The following is a 20990-nucleotide window of genomic DNA, read 5'->3' on the forward strand; positions in this document are numbered from 1 at the left end:
AGTGAGAACAAATATATGGACACCAAGGGGAAAGGGAGTGGGTGGAAGGAATTGGGAGATTGGGATCAACACATGTACACTGTTGACACTCTGTGTGAAATAGGCAACTAATGAAAGCATACGGTAGGGCACCGGGACCTCTACTTAATGCACTGTGGTGACCTTAATGGGAAGGAAGTCCAAAAGGCAGAGGATATATGTACATGTGTGGCTGATTCATTTCGCTGCACAGGAGAAACTAACTGCAGGAGGAGAAGGGGACGACAGAGGATGAGATGCTTGGATGGCATCACTGACTCGATGGACCTGAGTTTGAGCAAGCTCCAGGAGCTGGTGATGGACAAGGAAGCCTGGCGTGCTGCAGTCCACAGGGTCGCGAAGAGTCGGACCCGACTGAGCGGCTGAACTGATGACTGAGAAACTAACATGACACTGTAAAGCAACTATACTCCAATAAAAATTAATTAAAAAAATATTTAAGTGAAAAAAAAGTAAAATCATGACTTTTATGCAAATAATAAATGGTCATAATTAATCCATTCTAAATTTAAAGTGGATTTTAAAATGAACTGTTATTAATTCATGATGGAATCAGTAAGATAATACAATTAGTTTTCATAGTCCGTCCCTGACAAACTCCTTGCTATTGTGTGAGCAGGATCGTTTGCCCTGCTGTGAGCAGTAATCATTTGTATCACCATTCGTTTTCTACAAGTTAACTGCTGCCTCAACAGCTATAAAACAACCTAGTTGACAACCAAGGTGCTCACCTCGGCAGGATAAAACAACCCTGCAAACGGTCATAATCCAGCATTTCACTGAAGTGATATTCTGTGGCTTCTCTCGCCCTTTCAGCATCTTTCACAGCTTCTCCCTTCATTTTATTAACATCTCCCCATTCCCTCTTCAGCCCCATTCCTTGCTTCCTTTCCCCAGATCACAAGGAATCCTAGGCTTGGGTGAATGTTCTCTGTGTGTATTATGTACTGTGGGAAAATGCTTGTAAATATTTTATAAAAATGTGGAGGAAAAAAGGCTGGCCTAGCAAAAGCGTTAGGTACTACATGGAAACTGCTTTATAAAGAGCGGGTTCTGTTCTATGTCTCACAGAGGAACAGAGAATTCAAGCATTTCCACTGCAGGAGAAATAGTTAGCTTTGATTTAAACTGCAACACAGCGTGAGAGAGTGGAAGGAGCACTCAGACAGAATTCGAGAGAGTTAATGCTATGACGAGAAAAGCCAAATAATTTAGAGATGGGGGTGAATGATTATCAATGGGGATGAATGGGGAAGGAAAAAAGTAAAGTGGTTTTTTGCATAAATAATGGTCTTGAGAAGTGTCCTTCCCGGTGGAAACTGGAGTCATCTCCAGGGATGAGGATGTGACTAGGAATCAAATCTGCCAGGTTTAAGGTACAGACCTCCTCAAGAAGTGGGCAAATGCATAACAGACAGTGATACAGGTGGACAGGAGACGGGTACAGTGAAAAGCTACCTGAACACAGAGGAGCAGCTGGGGGACCATGACTACGTGAGGAAGGCTGGAAAAGGAAGTGGTTTGTAGGGGAATATGATGAGTTCCGTTCAGGACCTACTTATGACCTGGTGAATTCATATCATATATTTATGTGTATCAGCTCCATCTTTCTCTTGTTCCCGCTTCACTTCAGTCTTCCCTTCAAGTTTAAACCTCTCTTGAAGAATAGAAAGAGCTTGGTTTTCTTTGATCTGACCTTATGACCAAGCAAAATGCCTTACACAAAGACGATATTGAATGGACAGGTGAATGGATGGATGGATGAGTGGATGAATATTCAAATGTTCCTGAGCAGAGATTTCCCTTTGCTCCTTGGAGTTCCTTAGAGGAAAGTGGGTCAGGAGGAGAGCAGAGGTTGGAAAAGGCTGGCTATCTTTCCAGACAGATGTAAAAGATCAGAAGGAAGAGTTGGCAGAACCTAAAAATAAGTTGTGATTCGAGAAGTAAAGAAAGAGAGTAAAGACAGCTAGATTGTCTACTTGGCGTGAAAATAACAAATGCATTTTATGCTTATAGAATGTGAAATTAAAATTTAACCTTGAATGACACAGAAATTTATTGCTCCTAATGTCATGTTAAGTAAACGCCATCCCAGTTTTGTTTTTATTTTTTTCACTTGTCTCTAACTGCTTGGCCTGGTGCGGTCATTTTTATTGCTCTAGATGGCACCTGTTTTCTTGTAAAAGCAGAGTCTTTCTGCTAAGTCATCCTGAAGTCCAACTTAACTTGCAAAATGTGTTCTGTAATTAAATTAAAATCGCAGGATGTTTTGGATTAGAGGAATCTTCTTTCAACCAGACCCGAGGTTAGTGAGAGAGTGTGACCTATCTGGGATAGAATTCCCTCATCCAAAACAAAAAGAACATTTCACTGGATTAATTTTCAACTCACTGGGAGATTCTTGGTCCAATTTGCTGAAGATTACATGTAGTTTATGATAAAGAATATTGTGCATCTAGGGACTTCCCTCATGGTCAGTGGTTAAGACTCTGCGCTTCCACTGCAGGAGACCCAGGTTCAATCCCTGGTCAGGGAACTAAGATCCCATGTCTTGTGTGGTGCAGCCAAAAAGTAAAATAAATAAATAAATATTTTAAAAATTGTCAAAAAACCCCACTACTGTGCATCTTATTTCTATTTATAAATTGTGTGCCACGTATTCCTTATATCAGTGCATGCTCAGTTGCTCATTTGCGTCTGACTCTTTGTGACCCCATGGACTGTGGCCTGTCCTGCTCCTCTGTCCATGTGATTTTCCAGCCAAGAATACTGGAGTGGGTTGCCATTTCCTCCTCTAGGGGATCTTCCCGACCCAGGGATCAAAGCTGCATCTTCTGTGTCTCCTGCATTGGCAGGCAGATTCTTTACTGCTGAGCCACCTGGGAAGTCCTGCATCAGTAAAATCTATCATAAACATACATATGTACTTACATGTGCATGTAAGGATATGTATCTTCATATCTTTATTTATACTTTATCTGTACTTTTTTGGGGCACTGGTTGTTAACATTTACCAACACATCATTGTCCAAAATAAAAAAAAAAAAACATGGTGGATGGTAATAATAGTCATAAGAGAGTTGCATGAGGCTGTGGAATCCCTGGGAGATGAGGACTCTGTCATGGGCTTCATGAAGGCGATGAGGACCAGTGGAGGCTAGAGGCAGAAGAACTCTAGGGAACCATTTTTTGGGAGGCCCTTGGCTTTGCTTGTCCCACTGGTCCTTGGGGGAAGAAGGGACCAGTCACAAGGGGCTGCTCCCTGCCTGAGGTTGTCAGTGTGCTGTATTTTCTGGAACCCAGGATGAGATTCAGCCTCTGAGAACCACAAAACATTGCATGAGAAGACACGGTGTGCTCAGGAACTATCAACACCTCTAGAAACAGCAATGTCCATCTCTTTCTGTGGCTCCAGGGACTGGTCAGCACAGAACAGCCTGGAGAGAGAATGACCTAGTCCCACTGGCCAAAGTCCACCAGCCAGGGGTTTCTGTAAAGGGGCATTTTTTCCTTCAACTGGACTTAAAGGCTTGGAATTCAAACTTTATTGTGACATGGGGGAATGGAATTAAGCCCCCAAATGTCCTTTTGCATTACATGTAACTATGACATGTCCTATGGAGTTTGTCTTCAATATCTATTCATATTGACAAATTTTCATGGGAGTCAAGCTTTCTGACCCTGACATCATTTCCAGGCCCCCTTGCATCCTTCTCTCCTCACACACACCACCCACTCTGCTGTCATCCCCCCTGAACCGCTAAGATGAGGCCAGAGTGTAGAAAGGACAGCACTTCCCTTCCCACCCGGCCATCAACCCCATAAATGGGTGGGGAGAGTGGGCGAGGAGCTTGAGCAGCAGTGTGGTCTCAGCATCAGCCTTCTTTAAATTGTTGGAGAGGAGGACCAGGTCTTGGTCCAATGTGGCACCAACACTAAAACCTGTCTTGCCTTGGCCATCCTGGCTGTGGTGTCTCTGTGGGAAACACCTGCCCATAGGTGAGCTGAAAGTGTCACCATCTTGGGGCCCTGGGACAAGCCTCTCTGCAGTTGACATCGGGAGGGAGGAGGAAGGAGCCAGGTGGACGCAGAGGCCAGCAGTGGTGGAATGACCTTGACGAGAAATGCAGGTGCTGGATTTCTAGGTGGGAGGAGCTTGTGTGCAGTGATGTCATTGGGAAAGTTATGCCTAGGGGTCTTTTCTAGAAGCCTTGTTGCATAGAAAGCAAAGTGTGTTCACGTAGAGGAAAGGCTGATGGTGTCTGAGGTGGAGCAGAGGTGGTGGTCATGGGACTTGAGCCCTGCTGAGGAGAATCCACATTCTCCCCTGAGACAAGAGCAAGTAGGAGACGAGATCATCGTAGGCATTACCAGGGAGCTCGGAGATATTTAGGGCAGCGATCCCTGGAAGAGTCTGGAGTTTCTGCCTGGATTTCATTTGAACTGGGGGCAGAAATGTGAAGATTTAGCATTTGTTCCCATAGGTTGGTGTAGTGTAGAATATAACTTTTACACATAAGAAGAAAATATATAAGATAGAGATTAAATAGTAAAAAAAAAATTGCATCCTGATTAAGGGAAGAATCAAGATTTGTAAATAGGAAGAGAAGGGCTCTCAATTAACTTAATAAAGATAATTATAAATGTTTTTTTAAGAAGCTAAGAAAGCACAGTTCAGTTGTGGGGTGGTGTATGGCCAGGCAACAGAGTAATGAGGAGAAAATCCTGACGAGAAAAAAATTCAGGAAGGAAGTAGCTTACTGATTTCCCCTCCTCCTGTCAACCATTTGAGTTAAAGTAAGACCTGTGAAAGAACCACTGTTTCCAGAAAAATTGTCCTCAAACATGTTTTGTAGCACAGTTAACCCGAGTGGTACCAGGCTATCTCGAGCTGCTGCTGCTGCTGCTGGGGACGGCCTCTAATCTGGTCTGCTTGAAGTGAATGACGTTTACCCTGCACTTTCTACCCAGTTGCTTGTAACCTGCAGAAAATAACTCTCACAGAAAGGGCCCAACAGTCCAGCCCCTCTTCAGAATTCAGCAGATGAAGGGCTAGGGAGCTCTGTTTTCTGCTGACAGTGGTCATGCATGGCTGGGTGATTTATGGTCAACACCAACAGCCGCATCCATATCTCAGAGTCACTAATTACCAAGAGGACTCAGCCCACCACCACTCAGAGGACAGAAAGTTCTCAGAGAGTGAGTATGTTCAAATAATCAGAATAATCAGACTTTTTTTTTTTTAATAAAATCACTTTCTGATTTCTCAGCTGCGCCTTTCAAATACAAGCTGTTTGCTATGGCCCTAAGGAAACATGTGAATGGTGCCTGAGATTTTTCATAACGTTAATAGCTGGATGAAAGGACCAGGTATGATCTCAGAATGAAGGCAATGACCAGGGAGAAGGGCAAAGGTCAAGGAAATACCCCAAATTTCAAAAGGGTACATTTCAGAAATGGCCATTGGTGTGCTTGATGGCAAACCCCAGATCGGTTCTAGAATAGATAACTAAAGAGGTGGTTTTAGAGCTCTTAGTAAGGCAAGAAGCTCTCAGAATTAAACTGGAAGAAGCTCTGTTTTGCAAGCATGAACTGGCAGCACCAGATGGCAAGTCAAAGAGCAGACAGTGTCTTTCTCAATCTAGTGCAGCAGGTGAGCGGGGAGGCTGAGCTCAGGCGAACCGCTGGCTGAGCCACAGACAAGGCAGAGCTTCCTGCAGGGGCAACGGGAGGGTGGTAGGCAGATTCTGCAGGGTTTGGCAGTTGACAAGGTGGGGGCTCAGAGGACCCTGGCGGGCTATAGTTCACGGGGTCGCAAGAGTCGGACATGACTTAGCTACTAAACCACCACCACTAAAGTGTGCGATCAGCAGTCTGGGAAAAACAAAGAGGAGAAATCATGCTGCATCCTCTTGGATTTGGAAATCCAGGGCTAAGTGTGCAACTGGGTGGAAGATGTCTTTACCTCTAGAGCAGGAGCTCCACAGAGACCACAGGGAGTACGCAGAAGGCTTTTATACGATATTAAACAGTGAAAGTAAAAGTTGCTCAGTCACGTTGGACTCTGTGGGACCCCATGGACTATACAGTCCGTGGAATTCTCCAGGCCAGAATACTGGAGTGGGTAGCTGTTTCCATCTCCAGGGGATCTTCCCAACCCAGGGATCAAACCCAGGTCTCCTGCACTGCAGGCAGATTCTCTACCAGCTGAGCTACCAGGGAAGCCCAATATTAAACATCAGTTCAGCTCAGTTCAGTCGCTCAGTCGTGTCCGACTCTTTGTGACCCCATGAACTGCAGCATGCCAGGCCTCCCTGTCCATCACCAACTCCTGGAGCTCACTCAAACCCATGTCCATTGAGTTGGTGATGCCATCCAACCATCTTATCCTCTGTTGTCCCCTTCTCCTCCTGCTCTCAATCTTTCCCAGCATCAGGGTCTTTGCAAATGAGTCAGCTCTTCGCATCAGGTGGCCAAAGTACTGGAATTTCAGCTGCAACATCAGTCCTACCAATGAACACCCAACATGGAGATGACCAAATCGGGATTCAAAATCGTCTTGAAGGCAAGATTTGTTGGTTGGAGAAAACAACCACCACAATAATAATGAACTCGCTTGTTAGCTCATTTAATTTTTTTCATAAGGGAGGTATTATTATCATCCTTATTTTACAGGGAAACAAACTGAAACACGAGAGGTTAAGAAACTAGACCAAGGTTACACAGCTGATAATGGTAAACCTAGGATTTGAACAGGAAGTCAGGTTTCAGGTTCTGCTCTCCAGAAGGAAGTAGGAAGGAAACTGATGGTCATAGAGTATTTATAATTTGCCAGACACCAAATTCCCCCAAGGGAATACTTAGGAAGCTGGAAGGCCTGGAAGGAGATGAAATGATTTAAAGTAGGACCTGGTGAAAGATGATGGCGATGTAATAGAAGGTTATTTTTAGGCACTGCCCAGGCCTAGGAAGGCATTTGAGGATGAGGCAGGATTATGGCTTTTTTGTGCTGACCCCAGATCTACGTGAATTATTTGTTACTATGGCTGGGATGAATGGTGATCGGTCATTTCTATTCATTGGGTCCACATTTCTGTCTGTGAAAATCTTGGCCTCTAAATCTGTCTTTTGACTCTGATGACTGTGGTGTGGGATATGGGTGAGATGTCTACATGGTAAGTTGTGTGTGTGTGTGTGCGTGTGTGCACATGATGTGTAGAGGTGTTTTCATGGTGAGAGTTTGTATGGACGTGTAGTTAGCTGTAGAACCAGCTGAGTCTGTGTGCATGTCTGTGCCCACATGGAGTGAGCACTCTGGTGTGAGTCTGTCTTATGATTCTAGAGTAACTGGAGCACAAGCTGGGTGGTTCACCACCCTGGGTGGTGGCAGTCCCCCCCACCCCTAGCACTCCCAGGGGAGATTAATGAAGGAGCAGGAAGCAGAAGCAGAAAGAGCCCTATAAAGCAGAGTGTAGTTACTGCTCCCTAAGAACCTTCGGGCGCCCCTATAGGACAGCATTGGAACAGAAGTTCCCTGGGGAGGCTGCTATGGTCTCCTAACCCTCCCGGTACCGACTTGAATCTGGAATAGGGGGAGTTAGGATAGTTCAGTTCAGTTAAGTCACTCAGTCATGTCCGACTCTTTGTGAGCCCAGGGACTGCAGCATGCCAGGCTTCCCTGTCCATCACCAACTCACGGACCTTACTCAAACTCATGTCCATTGAGTTGGTGATGCCATCCAGCAACCTCATCCTCTGTCATTCTTTTCTCCTCCTGCCCTCAATCTTTCCCAGCATCAGGGTCTTTTCCAATGAGCCAGATCTTCGCATCAGGTGGCCAAAGTATTGGAGTTTCAGCTTCAGCATCAGTCCTTCCAATGAATATTCACAACTGATTTCCTTTAGGATGGACTGGTTTAATCTCCTTGCAGTCCAAGGGACTCTCAAGAGTCTTCTCCAACACCACAGTTCAAAAGCATCCATTCTTCAGTGCTCAGCTTTCTTTATAGTCCAACTCTGACATCCATACATGACTACTGGAAGAACCATAGCCCTGACTAGACAGACCTTTGTTGGTAAAGCAATGTCTCTGCTTTCTAATATACTGTCTAGGTTGGTCATAGCTTTTCTTCCAAGAAGCAAGCATCTTTTAATTTCATGGCTGCAGTCACCATCTGCAGTGATTTTGGGGTCCCCAACATAAAGTTGTCACTGTTTCCATTGTTTCCCCATCTATTTGTCATGAAGTGATGGGACAAGATATTAGGATAACTTGGGTATTTTCCCAGGTGACATAAATCAATTCTAGATAATTCTGTAAATAGCATCTGTTGGCTCCTCTTTGTGGCTCCGTCTCCTACCAAGACCACCACCCACTGCATTCCCTTTGTTAACTGGACCATGGAAGTGATTCCTGCTTCACTCCTTCCCGCCCACATTCTCACATCTTGGAGAATAGTCCTTCCCAAGGTAGAGGGTAGGAGAGGAGCCTGTTCTGCTAAGGAAATAGAACCCGGGGCAGGAGAACCCCCTGGGCAAACCAGCAGGCAGTCTGGCCTGCTGGGACTGGAGCTCAGAGTTGAAAGCAGGCACTGGGTCAGGACTGAGTGGCCTGGCGGGTTGCAATTCGTGGGTAGGACAGTCATGAGACAGATGTACTGTCTGGAGCCCAGATATCAGCGGGCAGAGCGAAATGTGAGGTTTGAGGTCCAGGTTTCAACAGGAGAGCAGTTTTACTGTTCTGTTCCAGAAAGTGAGAGGCTGATCATAGTGGGAAGAGCACAGAGCAGGCGTGCAGGACTGAGGAAGGGTCCCAACGCCCACAGGTGAGACAGCTTCCCTGGGGACGTTTGTAAGAGTCCTGCAGAGTGGGTGAAAATCCCCAGACATGACTGGCTGGAGGTTTGCTGGTAAATGAATGAGAGCCTCTGCTGTGGTCAGACAGGGAGAAACTAGCCTTCATTTTCCTGCCCATGTCACTGAGAGTCACATTTTGTGTTCTGCAGAAAATGTGTCTCCCAATAAGGTGACTGCTTTGGCTGTTATATTCATGGACTATGTTTGATTCATATAAAACAAAAATACTGATTCAAAGAAATCCAGCTAAAGGCAAGACTTGTGCTCTTATATCCACCTCTCCCCTCAGCCACCAGGGCTTACTCTATGCCTGGATTTAGCAGGAGTCCTTCCTTCCTCTGCAAGTGTTAGGAGGCACACCCCTAGGGCTTGCTTAGGACCTTTGAAGTTATCAGTTCAAGATAGAGAATTGCATGATTATTATGTTAATTCTAACATACCTTAATATATTGATTTAAATATAATAACATTACTATAACATTTACTACCTTAATTCATGTTCCCTTCTGGACTGTGAACAATCTCCACGTCAGACAGGTCTTTTTATTATTTTGTTCCAAAGTAACCAACATGGAGCTCATGAGTTGTCCAAAAATAAGGCAATATGCAAATCAGAAATACTGATGTTTAAATATTCTCTACTTATATGTCACAGAATCTTAGATCTCAAACTGGAATTGACTTGAGGGATTACCTAGTCTGTCTTTCTGGGCTTCCTAAGTGGCTCAGTGGTAAAGAATCCACCTGGCAATGCAGGAGACCCAGGTTCAATCCCTGGGTTGGGAAGATCCCCTGGAGGAGGAGATGGCAACCCACTCCAGTATTCTTGCCTGAAAAATCCCATGGACAGAGGAGTCTTGTGGGCTACAGTCCATAGGGTCACAAAGAGCTACACATGACTGAGTGACTGAGTATGCTCACAGTCTGTATTTCCAGCCAGTGCAGGAATTATTTCTACCATCTTTTAACAGAGGACCAATAGCAGCCTCCTCCGGATACTTCTAGCCAGTTCTTTGTGGGACAGCCTGTTCCATCACTGGGCAACTCAGAAATTTCTCCATAGCCCCTGTGAATCGGATTCCCTGGTACCATCTACACATCGCTCCTACTCATCTTCTTCCCATTCCTCAGTCCCTCCTACACCCAGCATTTTTTTTTCCCCTTTTTCCAGGTGAAACAATTTCTCATGTGAATTTATTTCAAGACCTTCCATCCTCCTAGTTACCCTCCTCTCAAATCAATGAATGTGGTTTGTATTTGTGTTCCTTGATGTATGGTGCCCAGGCTAGCCCTATGCAATTTGACTACAGAATATGGGGAGCATATGGGGAGAATATGTCTTCTAACTTAACATTCTTATGCTATTAATGGCACTTCAGATTGCATTAATCCTTATGGCTGCCACCTTTTCCTGTTGTTCTTTATTAGGCATCTAAAAAGCACAGTTTTGTTTTTTTTTTTAATTTGGTTCAAACTATTATCTTTCATTCTATCCAATTGATGTTTAAAGCCAGACATTAAGTTGAGGATCTGATTGCTTGAGATCTTGGTATATATTGGAAAACACTGTTCTGGGAGAAGGGATGGAACTTAGTTTGGGACCTGCTCTGTAGCCAGCTTCTTCTTTCGCTGCCCACAAGTCTCTGGGCAGGAACCTCAGAGCATCTATGACCCCTTCATCCCTCACGAGTCACCAAGTTAGTTGGTCTCATCATCTCTGCCTCTAAGCACCCTCCTTGTCAGTTCCCAATGCTGCCCTCATGGTTCAGATTCTCACATGAAATACTGCAGGATCTTTCTGAAATGCAAGTCCCATCAGAAATTCTCTGCTCAGAATGTTTCAATGGCTTTCTAGCTCCTCTAAGACAAAGTCTAAATCCCCTAATGAAGCTTAAAGGTCTTTCTGCAAATTCCCCTCTCTCTGCACCTGCACCCCGTCTGAGCCTGCTCCTGCATGTCCACATGTCAGCCTTTCCGATGTGCTTGATGGTCCCTGATGCACTTAGCTCCTTCTGCCTTGAGGTCTTTGTTTGTAGATGCTTCAGGCCCTGCTCTGAATCCTCTGCACTAATCAATTCATTTTCTCCTCACTACAGCCCTCTAAAGTAGATAATATTACTAAGTAATAATAATATTAATTATATTTAATTAATTAAATAGTAGTAATAATATTACTTCCATTTTACAGACAGGGGAGCTCATATTTTAAGCATTTTTGTCTGGAGTCACACAGTTAATAAATTGTAGAGCTGGATAAGTCCCCTGACCTGAAATGCCCTCCCTTCCTTTCTCTGGGCCAACTTCTACCCATCTTTTATGTCAGTTCAAGCATTAGCTTTTCTGGGAAGTCTGCCTATGCCCTGAACTTAACCCCAGACAGCACTTACTGTCCTGGGCTAATCGCTTGCTAAATGATCGTCTCCTCTGAGCCATATATCCACAGAGGATAGGCCTGGGTCCTGTCCTCACTTGTCCCCATATGCTGCCCTGGGAATCTAATGAATGGAAAGGAACTTATTAGTGAATAAGCAAATTAACTGCTTAGAGGATTCCTTTTGTAGTTGTAATATGATACCATAGCCATTTGCCAGACTGTTATTTTTGATCATCAGTTTTTTCCTGTAATGTGTACAAAAATTTGGTCGAAGTTAAATTGTAGACCAGCTGTCTCCTGAAAATCTGCTCAATTATCCTGGCTTTATTTAAGAGCGTTACTGATTTCTGAAATGCTCTGCAAGTGTCTAAAAATGCATAACAGTGGTGGGTTTTACCAGTTCCAGCATGCTCTTTGCTTAGATGCCCTTTGAGTTCATCTGCTTGAGGATGCGAATTAGTCTGTGGGTGAGTCAGGGAATCCGAGCAGAAGAGACTCGCCGGCGCCAGCTGGCCGCACTTGGGGTCAGATGGGCAATGGGCGAGAGAGGAGCCCTGGACCTGGCAAGAAACTCACCTGAACCTTTTCTACACAAAATATTCGCCACAAGAAAACAAAGACTGACAATCAGATAAGCTGCTGCTGCTGCTGCTGAGTCACTTCAGTCGTGTCCGACTCTGTGTGACCCCATAGACGGCAGCCCACCAGGCTCCCCCGTCCCTGGGATTCTCCAGGCAAGAACACTGGAGTGGGTTGCCATTTCCTTCTCCAGTGCATGAAAGTGAAGAGTGAAAGTGAAGTCGCTCAGTCGTGTCCGACCCTCAGCGACCCCGTGGACTGCAGCCCACCAGGCTCCTCTGTCCATGGGATTTTCCAGGCAAGAGTACTGGAGTGGGGTGCCATTGCCTTCTCCCAACAGATAAGCAAGAGAGGCCATAAAGGGGAGGGGGGATGGCAAAGCACTTGCCTTCCTGACCTACCTATGCAAACACTACCAAAGGCTTCCATAGCCATACTGTGTTTACTGTATTTTCTTTTTTTTTTTTCTTTTTTTAAAATTATTTATTAGGCTGTGTTGGGTCTTAGCTGCAGCAATGGGGTCTTAGCGCATGATTTGTTCCCATGCTCTGGCTCCCTAGTTATGGCACACGAGTGCTGGAGCGTGCAGGCAGGCTTCGCTGTTCATCAGAGCTCGAACCCATGTCCCCTGCATGGCAAGGCAGAATCTCAACCACCGGACCATCCGGAAAGTCCCTGTATTTTCTTGCTTTCTGCATTCTCAGTGCTCTGGCATCCAGGGCATCACTGTGGCAGGTAGGGGAGGGCAGTACCAAGGCCAGTGGATTCTTAGAGATAAAATACACGTGCCGCTTTCAGAAACAAATCAACTAATCCAAAGCCCACATCCCAGTGATCTCCTTGATCAAGCTTTCATACGTCAAGCCAATGTTCCTCCATCGTGATCAACCTGGGGTGGGTACCAGACAACTCAATAAAAGCTCTTGCCTCTGTTTTCCTCTCACTCCTCAGCCTCCTGACTGACTCTAGTGCTTGCTAGCCTGAGCCTGTGTGGGGATCCAGGCTCCTACTTCTGGGGATCTGTGAGTGTGAAAACTTCCTCCTCGATGGCATTTCATGTCTGTGCATCTTACCATCCCTGATTAAAACAAATTCCAGGCACATTTAAAAATATATACTTAATAGGGCTTCCCAGGTGGCATTAGTGGTAAAGAAATCCTATGCCAGTGCAGGAGATGTAAGAGACATAGGTTCGATCCGTGGGTTGAGAAGATCCTCTGGAGAAGGAAATGGCAACCCACTCCAGTATTCTTGCCTGGAGAATTCCATGGACAGAAGAGTCTGGTGGGCTATAGTTTGTGGGGCTGCAAAGAGTCGGACACAACTGAGCATGCACACACACAGAGGATTCTTTTTCTTGATCTTCCACAAATTTTGGTATGTAACTAATATCATCATCTTCTCAGTGAGAAAAGGAAACAATGAATTTAAGTAGCTTATCTGTGCATGCATGTCACACAAAAAATTAGTGGCCGAGCTAGGACTTCAATGCAGGTTTTAGGCTGGTTCAAACACTGGACATTTCCCCCAAAATTCTATAGACAACCATACAAGGTTATAAATACACTCTCCTGTGAGTCTTGGTTAATCTGTAAAATGGGAACTACAGAGTACCATCTTTTGGATAAATATGATCATGTATGTGAAATCACTTTGTAAAATGCAAATGTGAATCAAATCAGTAAATTAAACTGTCACAAAGTTTTCCCCAGTGCTCAGAACCAGGAATATTTAAGGAAACTTTGTCTATTTTTGACTGCCCAGAACACAAATAGGCTATCCCAATGGCTTTCCTAAAGGCTCAGCAGGTAAAGAATCTGCCTGGAATGCAAGAGGCTCAGGAGACACAGGTCCATCCCTGGGTTGGGAAGATCCCCTGGAGAAGGAAATGACAAACCACTCCAATATTCCTGCCTGGAAATCCTATGGACAGAAGAGCCTGGTGGCCTACAGTGCATAGGGTTGCAAACAGTCGGACACGACTGAGCACGGCATGGTAACGGTAGGAGCATACAAACACATCCTAGGTCTGGTGAGGCTCTACTTCCCACCATGAAGCCTGAAGGGGGTCTTTTCTCCCCATTTCAGCAGATGCAACATGTGATTGACAGAAGGAACAGGTCCACATCTGTGGTGAGAAACTGGCTTTGACACAATGTGTGGTCCTGGCTAATGATGTACAGTGAATCCTAACCTGTAGGATAAGCATAAACTTTAATCCAATGAACACAATAGCCTTCACTTTGTCATAAATATGACATAGGGTGTGCAACAAAGGATCAGAGGCCTCCTTCTATTTGGTTTTGGATCCCAGATAGCAGCTATGACTGTCCTGGCTAGAAACAAATAGATGGAGCAGAAGAAACAGTCACCTTCCTACCACTGAGATGTGAGCTCTCCTGGCATCAAAATCTGTATTCATAGGAATGATTGCCACTCTTTATGGTGCACGGCTCTGAGTCAGGCACTGTACAAGGCACTTTGCCTATGTTCTTTCATTTCATCACCATTTCACAGGTAAGAAAAAACAAAGAAGACAAAACAAGAGACACAGCTTAGAGTGGATATTGCATCTAAAGACGACAAAGTGCTTTGAAATTGAGTCAAGAAGCTTTCAGGCCACAGTGAGGACTGAATTACAAGTGTTCCTATGATCTGAAGCTGAAGCTCCAATACTCTGGCCACTCGATGTGAGGATCTGACTCATTGGAAAAGACCCTAATGCCGGGAAAGATTGCATTCAGGAGGAGAAGAGGGTGACAGAGGATGAGAAGGTTGGATGGTGTCATCGACACAAGGGACACGACTTTGAGCAAACTCCAGGGGATTGTGGACAGGGAAGCCTGGTGTGCTGTGGTTCATGGGGTCACAAAGAGTCAGACATGACTGAGCGACTGAACAACTATGATTCAGTTCAGTTCAGTCTCTCAGTTGTGTCCGACTCTTTGCGACCCCATGAACCGCAGTACGCTAGGCTTCCCTGTCCATCACCAACTCCCAGAGTTCACCCAAACCCATGTCCATTGAGTTGGTGATGCCATCCAACCGTCTCATCCTCTGTTGTCCCCTTCTCTTCCTGCCCTCAATCTTTCCCAGCATCAGGGTCTTTTCAAATGAGTCAGCTCTTTGCATCAGGTGGCCAAAGTATTGGAGTTTCAGCTTCAACATCAGTCCTACCGTTGAATACCCAGGCCTGATCTCTTTTAGGATGGACTGGTTGGATCTCCTTGCAATCCAAGGGACTCTCAAGAGTCTTCTCCAACACCACAGTTCAAAAGCATCAATTCTTCGGTGCTCAGCTTTCTTTATAGTCCAGCTCTCACATCCATACATGACTACTGGGAAAACCATAGCCTTGACTAAACAGATCTTTGTTGACAAAGTGATGTCTCTGCTTTTCAATATGCTGTCTAGGTTGGTCATAACTTTCCTTCCAAGGAGTAAGCATCTTTTAACTTCGTGGCTGAAATCACCATCTGCAGTGATTTTGGAGCCCAGAAAAATAAAGTATATGGTAATCTCCTAAAATTGATTCCTTATAACTACAGTAAAAGGGGGCTTATATTTTTCACAACTGGAAATGCCTCTTGTCCAAAGAGGTCCTGGCTTACATCAAATCTTTTAAGGATGTCATCATTATTAATCTAAATGAGTTCCTAAAAATCTGTAGCTATACTGGGGCATCTAAGATGGTGAGCAACAAGAAGGTATGACTTTGATATGAAGTTATGTAAACATCAAAGAAAAAAAAATCTTGCAGCTTAAAAAGATCTTCTCTTTTTCTTTCTTAGAGGAGGCTTAATCTGGCCTAAGAAGATTTGTCTCAAATTGACAGTATAGGCTTAAATCAATTTATTATTTTAAAACACGATACAACCATTTTCATTCCTCTTTGGCTTCTGAATTTTTTAATTCAGTTTGAAATTATTGTGACATTTAAGAGCTTATTGGCATAGAAAACTTTCCAAACATCTCACTGTTATGCTTTAAAAAAAGAATAAAAGAAAAGTAATTAGCGTTGACAGCAATGACTCTGTGTGAATGAGGAAATCCAAGTTTGTGTGTCCATTTCCTTGAAAATATGAATCAGTGTTCCTGATGTTGAACATACATCTCAATAATAACCTGCGTCTTTGATAAAGATTTTGATTCAGGATGAAGAAAGCAGAAAGATTGTGTTGCTTCTCCAGGGGATCTTCCCAACCCAGGGATCGAACCCAGGTCTCCCGCATTGTAGGCAGACATTTACCCTCTGAGCCACCAGGGAAGCCCTAAATGAATTTTAAAAATTCTAATTGAAGCATTGTCAATGAAGAAAATTTTCCAAATTACCTCTCATGTGCAGCGTACACAGCAGACATAGAACAGAACACGCTATATTTCTATTGAGAAGCAAAGTCACGAGCATGAAGTTTAAGGGTAGAAGATTGTTTGGATCACCATCAACAATATTTAGAAACAAAATTTCTAACTCCACATTTTCTAAGATACATTTAGGGAAGTAGCTGTTGAAATCATTATAAAAGGTTACAATGATTCTTTAGCCCACTTTGGAGCTGAGGTTGATTGCCTATTTTTCACAATAACTGGGTTTCATTAAGGAATAGAGAATGAAAGATAGAAGACCATAAATATATACCAGCTCAGCTGGTAAAGAATCCACCTGCAATGCAGGAGACTCCGGTTCAATTCCTGGGTCGGGAAGATCCCCTGGAGAAGGGAACGGCTACCCACTCCAGTGTTCTCACCTGGAGAATCCTCATGGACAGAGGAGCCTGGCGGGCTACAATCCATAGTGTTGCAAGGTGTCGGACATGACTGGAGCGACTAATGCACAGTGCAGCGGAGCATATATATGTATGTATATATATAAAGAACAAACCCAGAAAGAACAAAGAAATACACTTACCCGCATGAGATATCTTCTACTTGCTGCCCGAGGTGGAACTGGGCCAAGAGGTCTGTGGAATGACAACCATGTCCCCCACAACACTCTCCTTTAACGGTTTCCCCTGCACCTCGGGAAACCTTCCACAGCAGAAGGAACAATTTTGAAATATCCCAAGATAAGTTTACAAGTTGGGACTGAAGAGAGATGAGCATTGATTCCTATAATGAGGGCTTAGGAAAGCCCATGTTATTTGGAGGCCTGTGTCCAAGCTTGAACTGTTCCCTTGATTGTCATTAGAATCTCCTGAATTTAGCTAAATATCCTCTCTTTATCCCTTGGCACACATTGTGGACTAATGACATGAATACTTGACACAAAAACCCCTTAAAATATTATGCTTTAGTAACTTCCTAGTTAAAATTTTATTTCATTTTCTTTACTGGGGCCAAGGTTCAGTTTTGCCATTTGATTGTGAAAACTCTATGTATTATAAGTTACTGGGGGCAATTTTTAGTATAATAAACCCACAACTTGTGACTGATTTGTAAACATACCTAATAGGCAGAAAACAGATGCAGATAGTAATTCCATAATGTCAAACAAGCAAGTAGCCAATAGTTGTTGCCTGGAGGTATCCCAAGGTATGAAAATATCTTTCTTTGAAGTATAGTTGATTTAAATATCATATTAATTTCAGGTGTACTACACAGTGATTTGGTATTCTTATAAATTATACTGAAAAACCTTTAAATTTTTTCCCTCTTGAGGATACATATACTTGCAGTATGTTGCAAGAAACCCCTTGCAATAGTTTCTAATATGCATAAAGTTGAAAGCTCATCTACATACATATTTTTGATAAATCCTGACGAAAACCTCATGTGCATTTTATTTCCCTTCTACTTTAAAAATTTCTTGTCCTGCTATTTTATCACTAAGCATAGTTCTTTAAAAATATGGAAACCCCTCTAAAAACTCTTACTCTCTCAATACTATATGTCTTCTCATATGTTCATATCACTGTGAATATAAGTATATATACACATATATATGAGTATATACATGTGTGTGTATGGATTTCATGTTAGAATGGCCTGAGGAAATATAAGGATTTTGGATAACATAGGATCAGGACTTCCCTGGTGGTCTACTTGTTAAGACTCTGCTTCCACTGTAGGGGGCAAAAGTTGGATCCCTGGTTGGGGAACTAAGATCCCCACATGCCAGGCAGGGAGGCCAAGAAAACAAAACAGTATAACATATGGTTTCTGGTGGCGTGTGTTCCTATATGTGTGTATATGGAGTCCTCCATGACATAAGGCAAATCGAAACGAGTTTTAAAACAAGCCAGTCACCTCTGCCCTTTCCCTTGGCATCTATTATTCACATTAGGTATTTCTAACACAACCATTGGGCTTCCCTGGTGGCTCAGACAGTAAAGCATCCCCCTTCAATGCAGGAGACCTGAGTTTGATCCCTGGGTTGAGAAGATCCCCTGGAGCAGAGAACAGCTACACACTCCAATATTCTGGCCTGGAGAATTCCATGCACTGTATAGTCCGTGGGGGAGGGGTCACAAAAAGTGGGACACAACTGAACGACTTTCACCATATCCATAAAGTTATTCTTAATTTTCCTTTTCCATATGAAAGGCATGATTTAATTCTTTCAGCCAACACTCACACACATCATCCGTCTTAGGCAAATCTTGGCACTTGGATTAAGCACCCAGTCAACAGCAGACAGAACGCAGACACTCGATCGCCGTAACGGGGAAAAGTGGCATTTTGCTTCCACCCCAAGCAAAGCTATTATATTTACCTTCTACTTTGAAGATAGTAAAGTGCGGCCGGCAGTGGAAAGAACCCAACGCGTTGCCTGCGCAGTTCATCCAGAGCCCCTGGTAAACCCAAGTGGCCGTTATCACCGAAGATGCCCTGGTGGTTACTTTCCACTCATTGGACGCGGTGGCCGCGACGAGAGCGCCAAAGCCCCCGACGCCGAACACCAGAGCCGAGATCTGAGCCCTGGACATGTCGCTCAGGCGTCTCCGGGGACACTGTCCAGACAGATGGCAGCCGTGGTCTAGGCATGCAGCGGGCACAACCCGCGTGGACCAGCGTGGCAGCAAGTCAATGCGGGTAGGTGACAGCGCTTCATGCTCGGATGGCTGGAGGAAGGACTGGAATTTAGGATACAGTCTGATTTACCGATGGCGTTTTAGAAGTAGCCAAAGACAATCTTTCTACACGGGTATTTACTAAAACTTTGTAGACCGATTCTAAAGGTTTTGAGTTTGCAGATTTTTTTTTTTTTCCTGGCTCCGTAGTTAATGCTTAATTTTCTGTTAGTCTGAAGCTTAACGAACCATGGAATGACCAGATATTACAAAGTACAAATTATACAGTAACAGTGAAGGCTTACTTGACCCATTGCTTTAATTTTGTGTGTTTCTGAGTCTTACATAAATGGAATCATTGTGTTAGGTTTCTTCTGTAACCTATTTTTTCCCACACATTGCATTTGTGAAATTTATCTGTGTTCCGGAATGTAGCTATAGTTCATAAATTATGAGAGCAGAATATAGTATTTAATTGGATGAATTTTACTGGGTTATAGAGATCCAACCAGTCCATTCGAAAGGAGATGGGTCCTGGGTGTTCATTGGAAAGACTGATGCTAAAGCTGAAACTCCAATACTTTGGCCACCTCATGTGAAAAGTTGACTCATTGGAAAAGACCCTGATGCTGGGAGGGATTGGGGGCAGGAGGAGATGGGGACGACAGAGGATGTGATGGCTGGATGGCATCACCAACTCGATGGGCATGAGTTTGAGTGAACTCTGGGAGTTGGTGATGGACAGGGAGGCCTGGCATGCTGCATCTCATGGGATCGCAAAGAATCAGACACGACTGAGTGACTGAACTGAACTGAACTGAATCATCATTTTGAATCAGTACTTTGAAGATACAACTATTTTTAGTTGACTTCCATTGTTGTTTTTGAGAAACTGAGAGCCTGATTTGTCATTTCTGTGTAGATTAATCTATGTTTGGCTGGATTTAAGATTGTTTCTTTGGTTTTGGCAGTTTCACTAATTTTCTAAGTGTGGATTTTTCTTTTTTAAATCTTCTTTAGGATTTACTGATCTTCTTGAAACTGATGCTCTTTTATCAGTTCTGAAGAACTGTTAGTTCTTTCTCTCTCTAGGAATTACCTCTGCCTTCATCCTTTATCTCATTCTGTGACTCTGATAAGATGTAGTTTTTACTTTGTCCTATATCTCAAACTCCCTTTAACATTTTTTACCTCTTTATTGCTCCATGCTGCATTCTGAGAATTTTTTTTCAGACATATGTTCTGATTTAAAAAAATTTAGCTTCAGCTATGTAAAACTCTTAAAAAAAACTTCTAGAATTTCCATTTTATTCATCAAATCTGTCTATTTTGTTTTTTTTCCTAACCTCTTGTTCTTTAGTCAAAATTCAGAAGCCATATTTTATTTTTTAGTATTAGAGATGTTTGCTGTTCATTTTTATTTATTTATTTTTGGCTGTGCTAAGTCTTTGGTGCAGCATGGGTTTTTTCTTTTTGGGGTGAATGGGGTCTCCTCTCCAGGTTTGGTGCATGAGCTTCTCATTGCGGTGGCTGTTCTTGTTTTAGAGCACAGGCTCTGGGGTGAGAGGGCTCAGTAGTTGCAGCCCCTGGGCTTGGTAGTTGTGGCTCCCGGAATCTAGACCACGGGCTCAGTAGTTGTGCACAGACTTAGTTGTCCTGAGGCATGTGGGATCTTCCTGGATCAGAGATCGAAGCCATATCTCCTGCACTGGCAGGTGGATTCTTTACCACTGAGCCATCAGGGAAGCCCCTAAAGAGGCTTATTTTATATTCTGTATCTCACTATTCTCATATCTGTGTTTTTTGCAGGTTGGATTGATTTTAGTTTTTCCCTAAAATTTCCAAAAGTTTGACTTTCTTACTCATGGTGGTTTGTTAAAACAGATGCTTTGTAATTGTGAGCTCACATTTCTTGCAACTTTACTCATGGAAATGAAAGGCAGGAAGGTAGAGAGGTAGGAAGGAGGGAGAGGAAGGAGGCAGAGGGAAAAGGATGAACACAGCCTATCTTGGAAGAGCAATGAATGGACTAAGATTTCCTGGAAGGCAGAAACTAGGCAGGTCAGGGGAGGGGAACTGGGAATACAGTAAGCAGGATAGAAGTGTGCCCTCTGCTGGTAGGTGCTGAGTGG

The 20990-nt window shown here is 43.8% G+C and overlaps 1 protein-coding gene across 1 annotated transcript in view; it reads right to left on the reverse strand.

Annotated features, from left to right (window-relative positions):
- The window catches only part of CLDN10 (claudin 10), a 98602-nt gene extending 79598 nt beyond the window's left edge, over positions 1 to 19004 (reverse strand). Inside the window, exon 1 of the mRNA XM_018056440.1 lies at positions 18561 to 19004. Coding sequence (XP_017911929.1) covers positions 18561 to 18774 — 214 coding nt within the window. The 5' untranslated portion in view covers positions 18775 to 19004. The remainder of the gene's footprint in view (positions 1 to 18560) is intronic.

This window comes from Capra hircus, chromosome 12 (assembly GCF_001704415.2).
Source record: "Capra hircus breed San Clemente chromosome 12, ASM170441v1, whole genome shotgun sequence".
Taxonomy (NCBI): Eukaryota; Metazoa; Chordata; class Mammalia; order Artiodactyla; family Bovidae; genus Capra; species Capra hircus.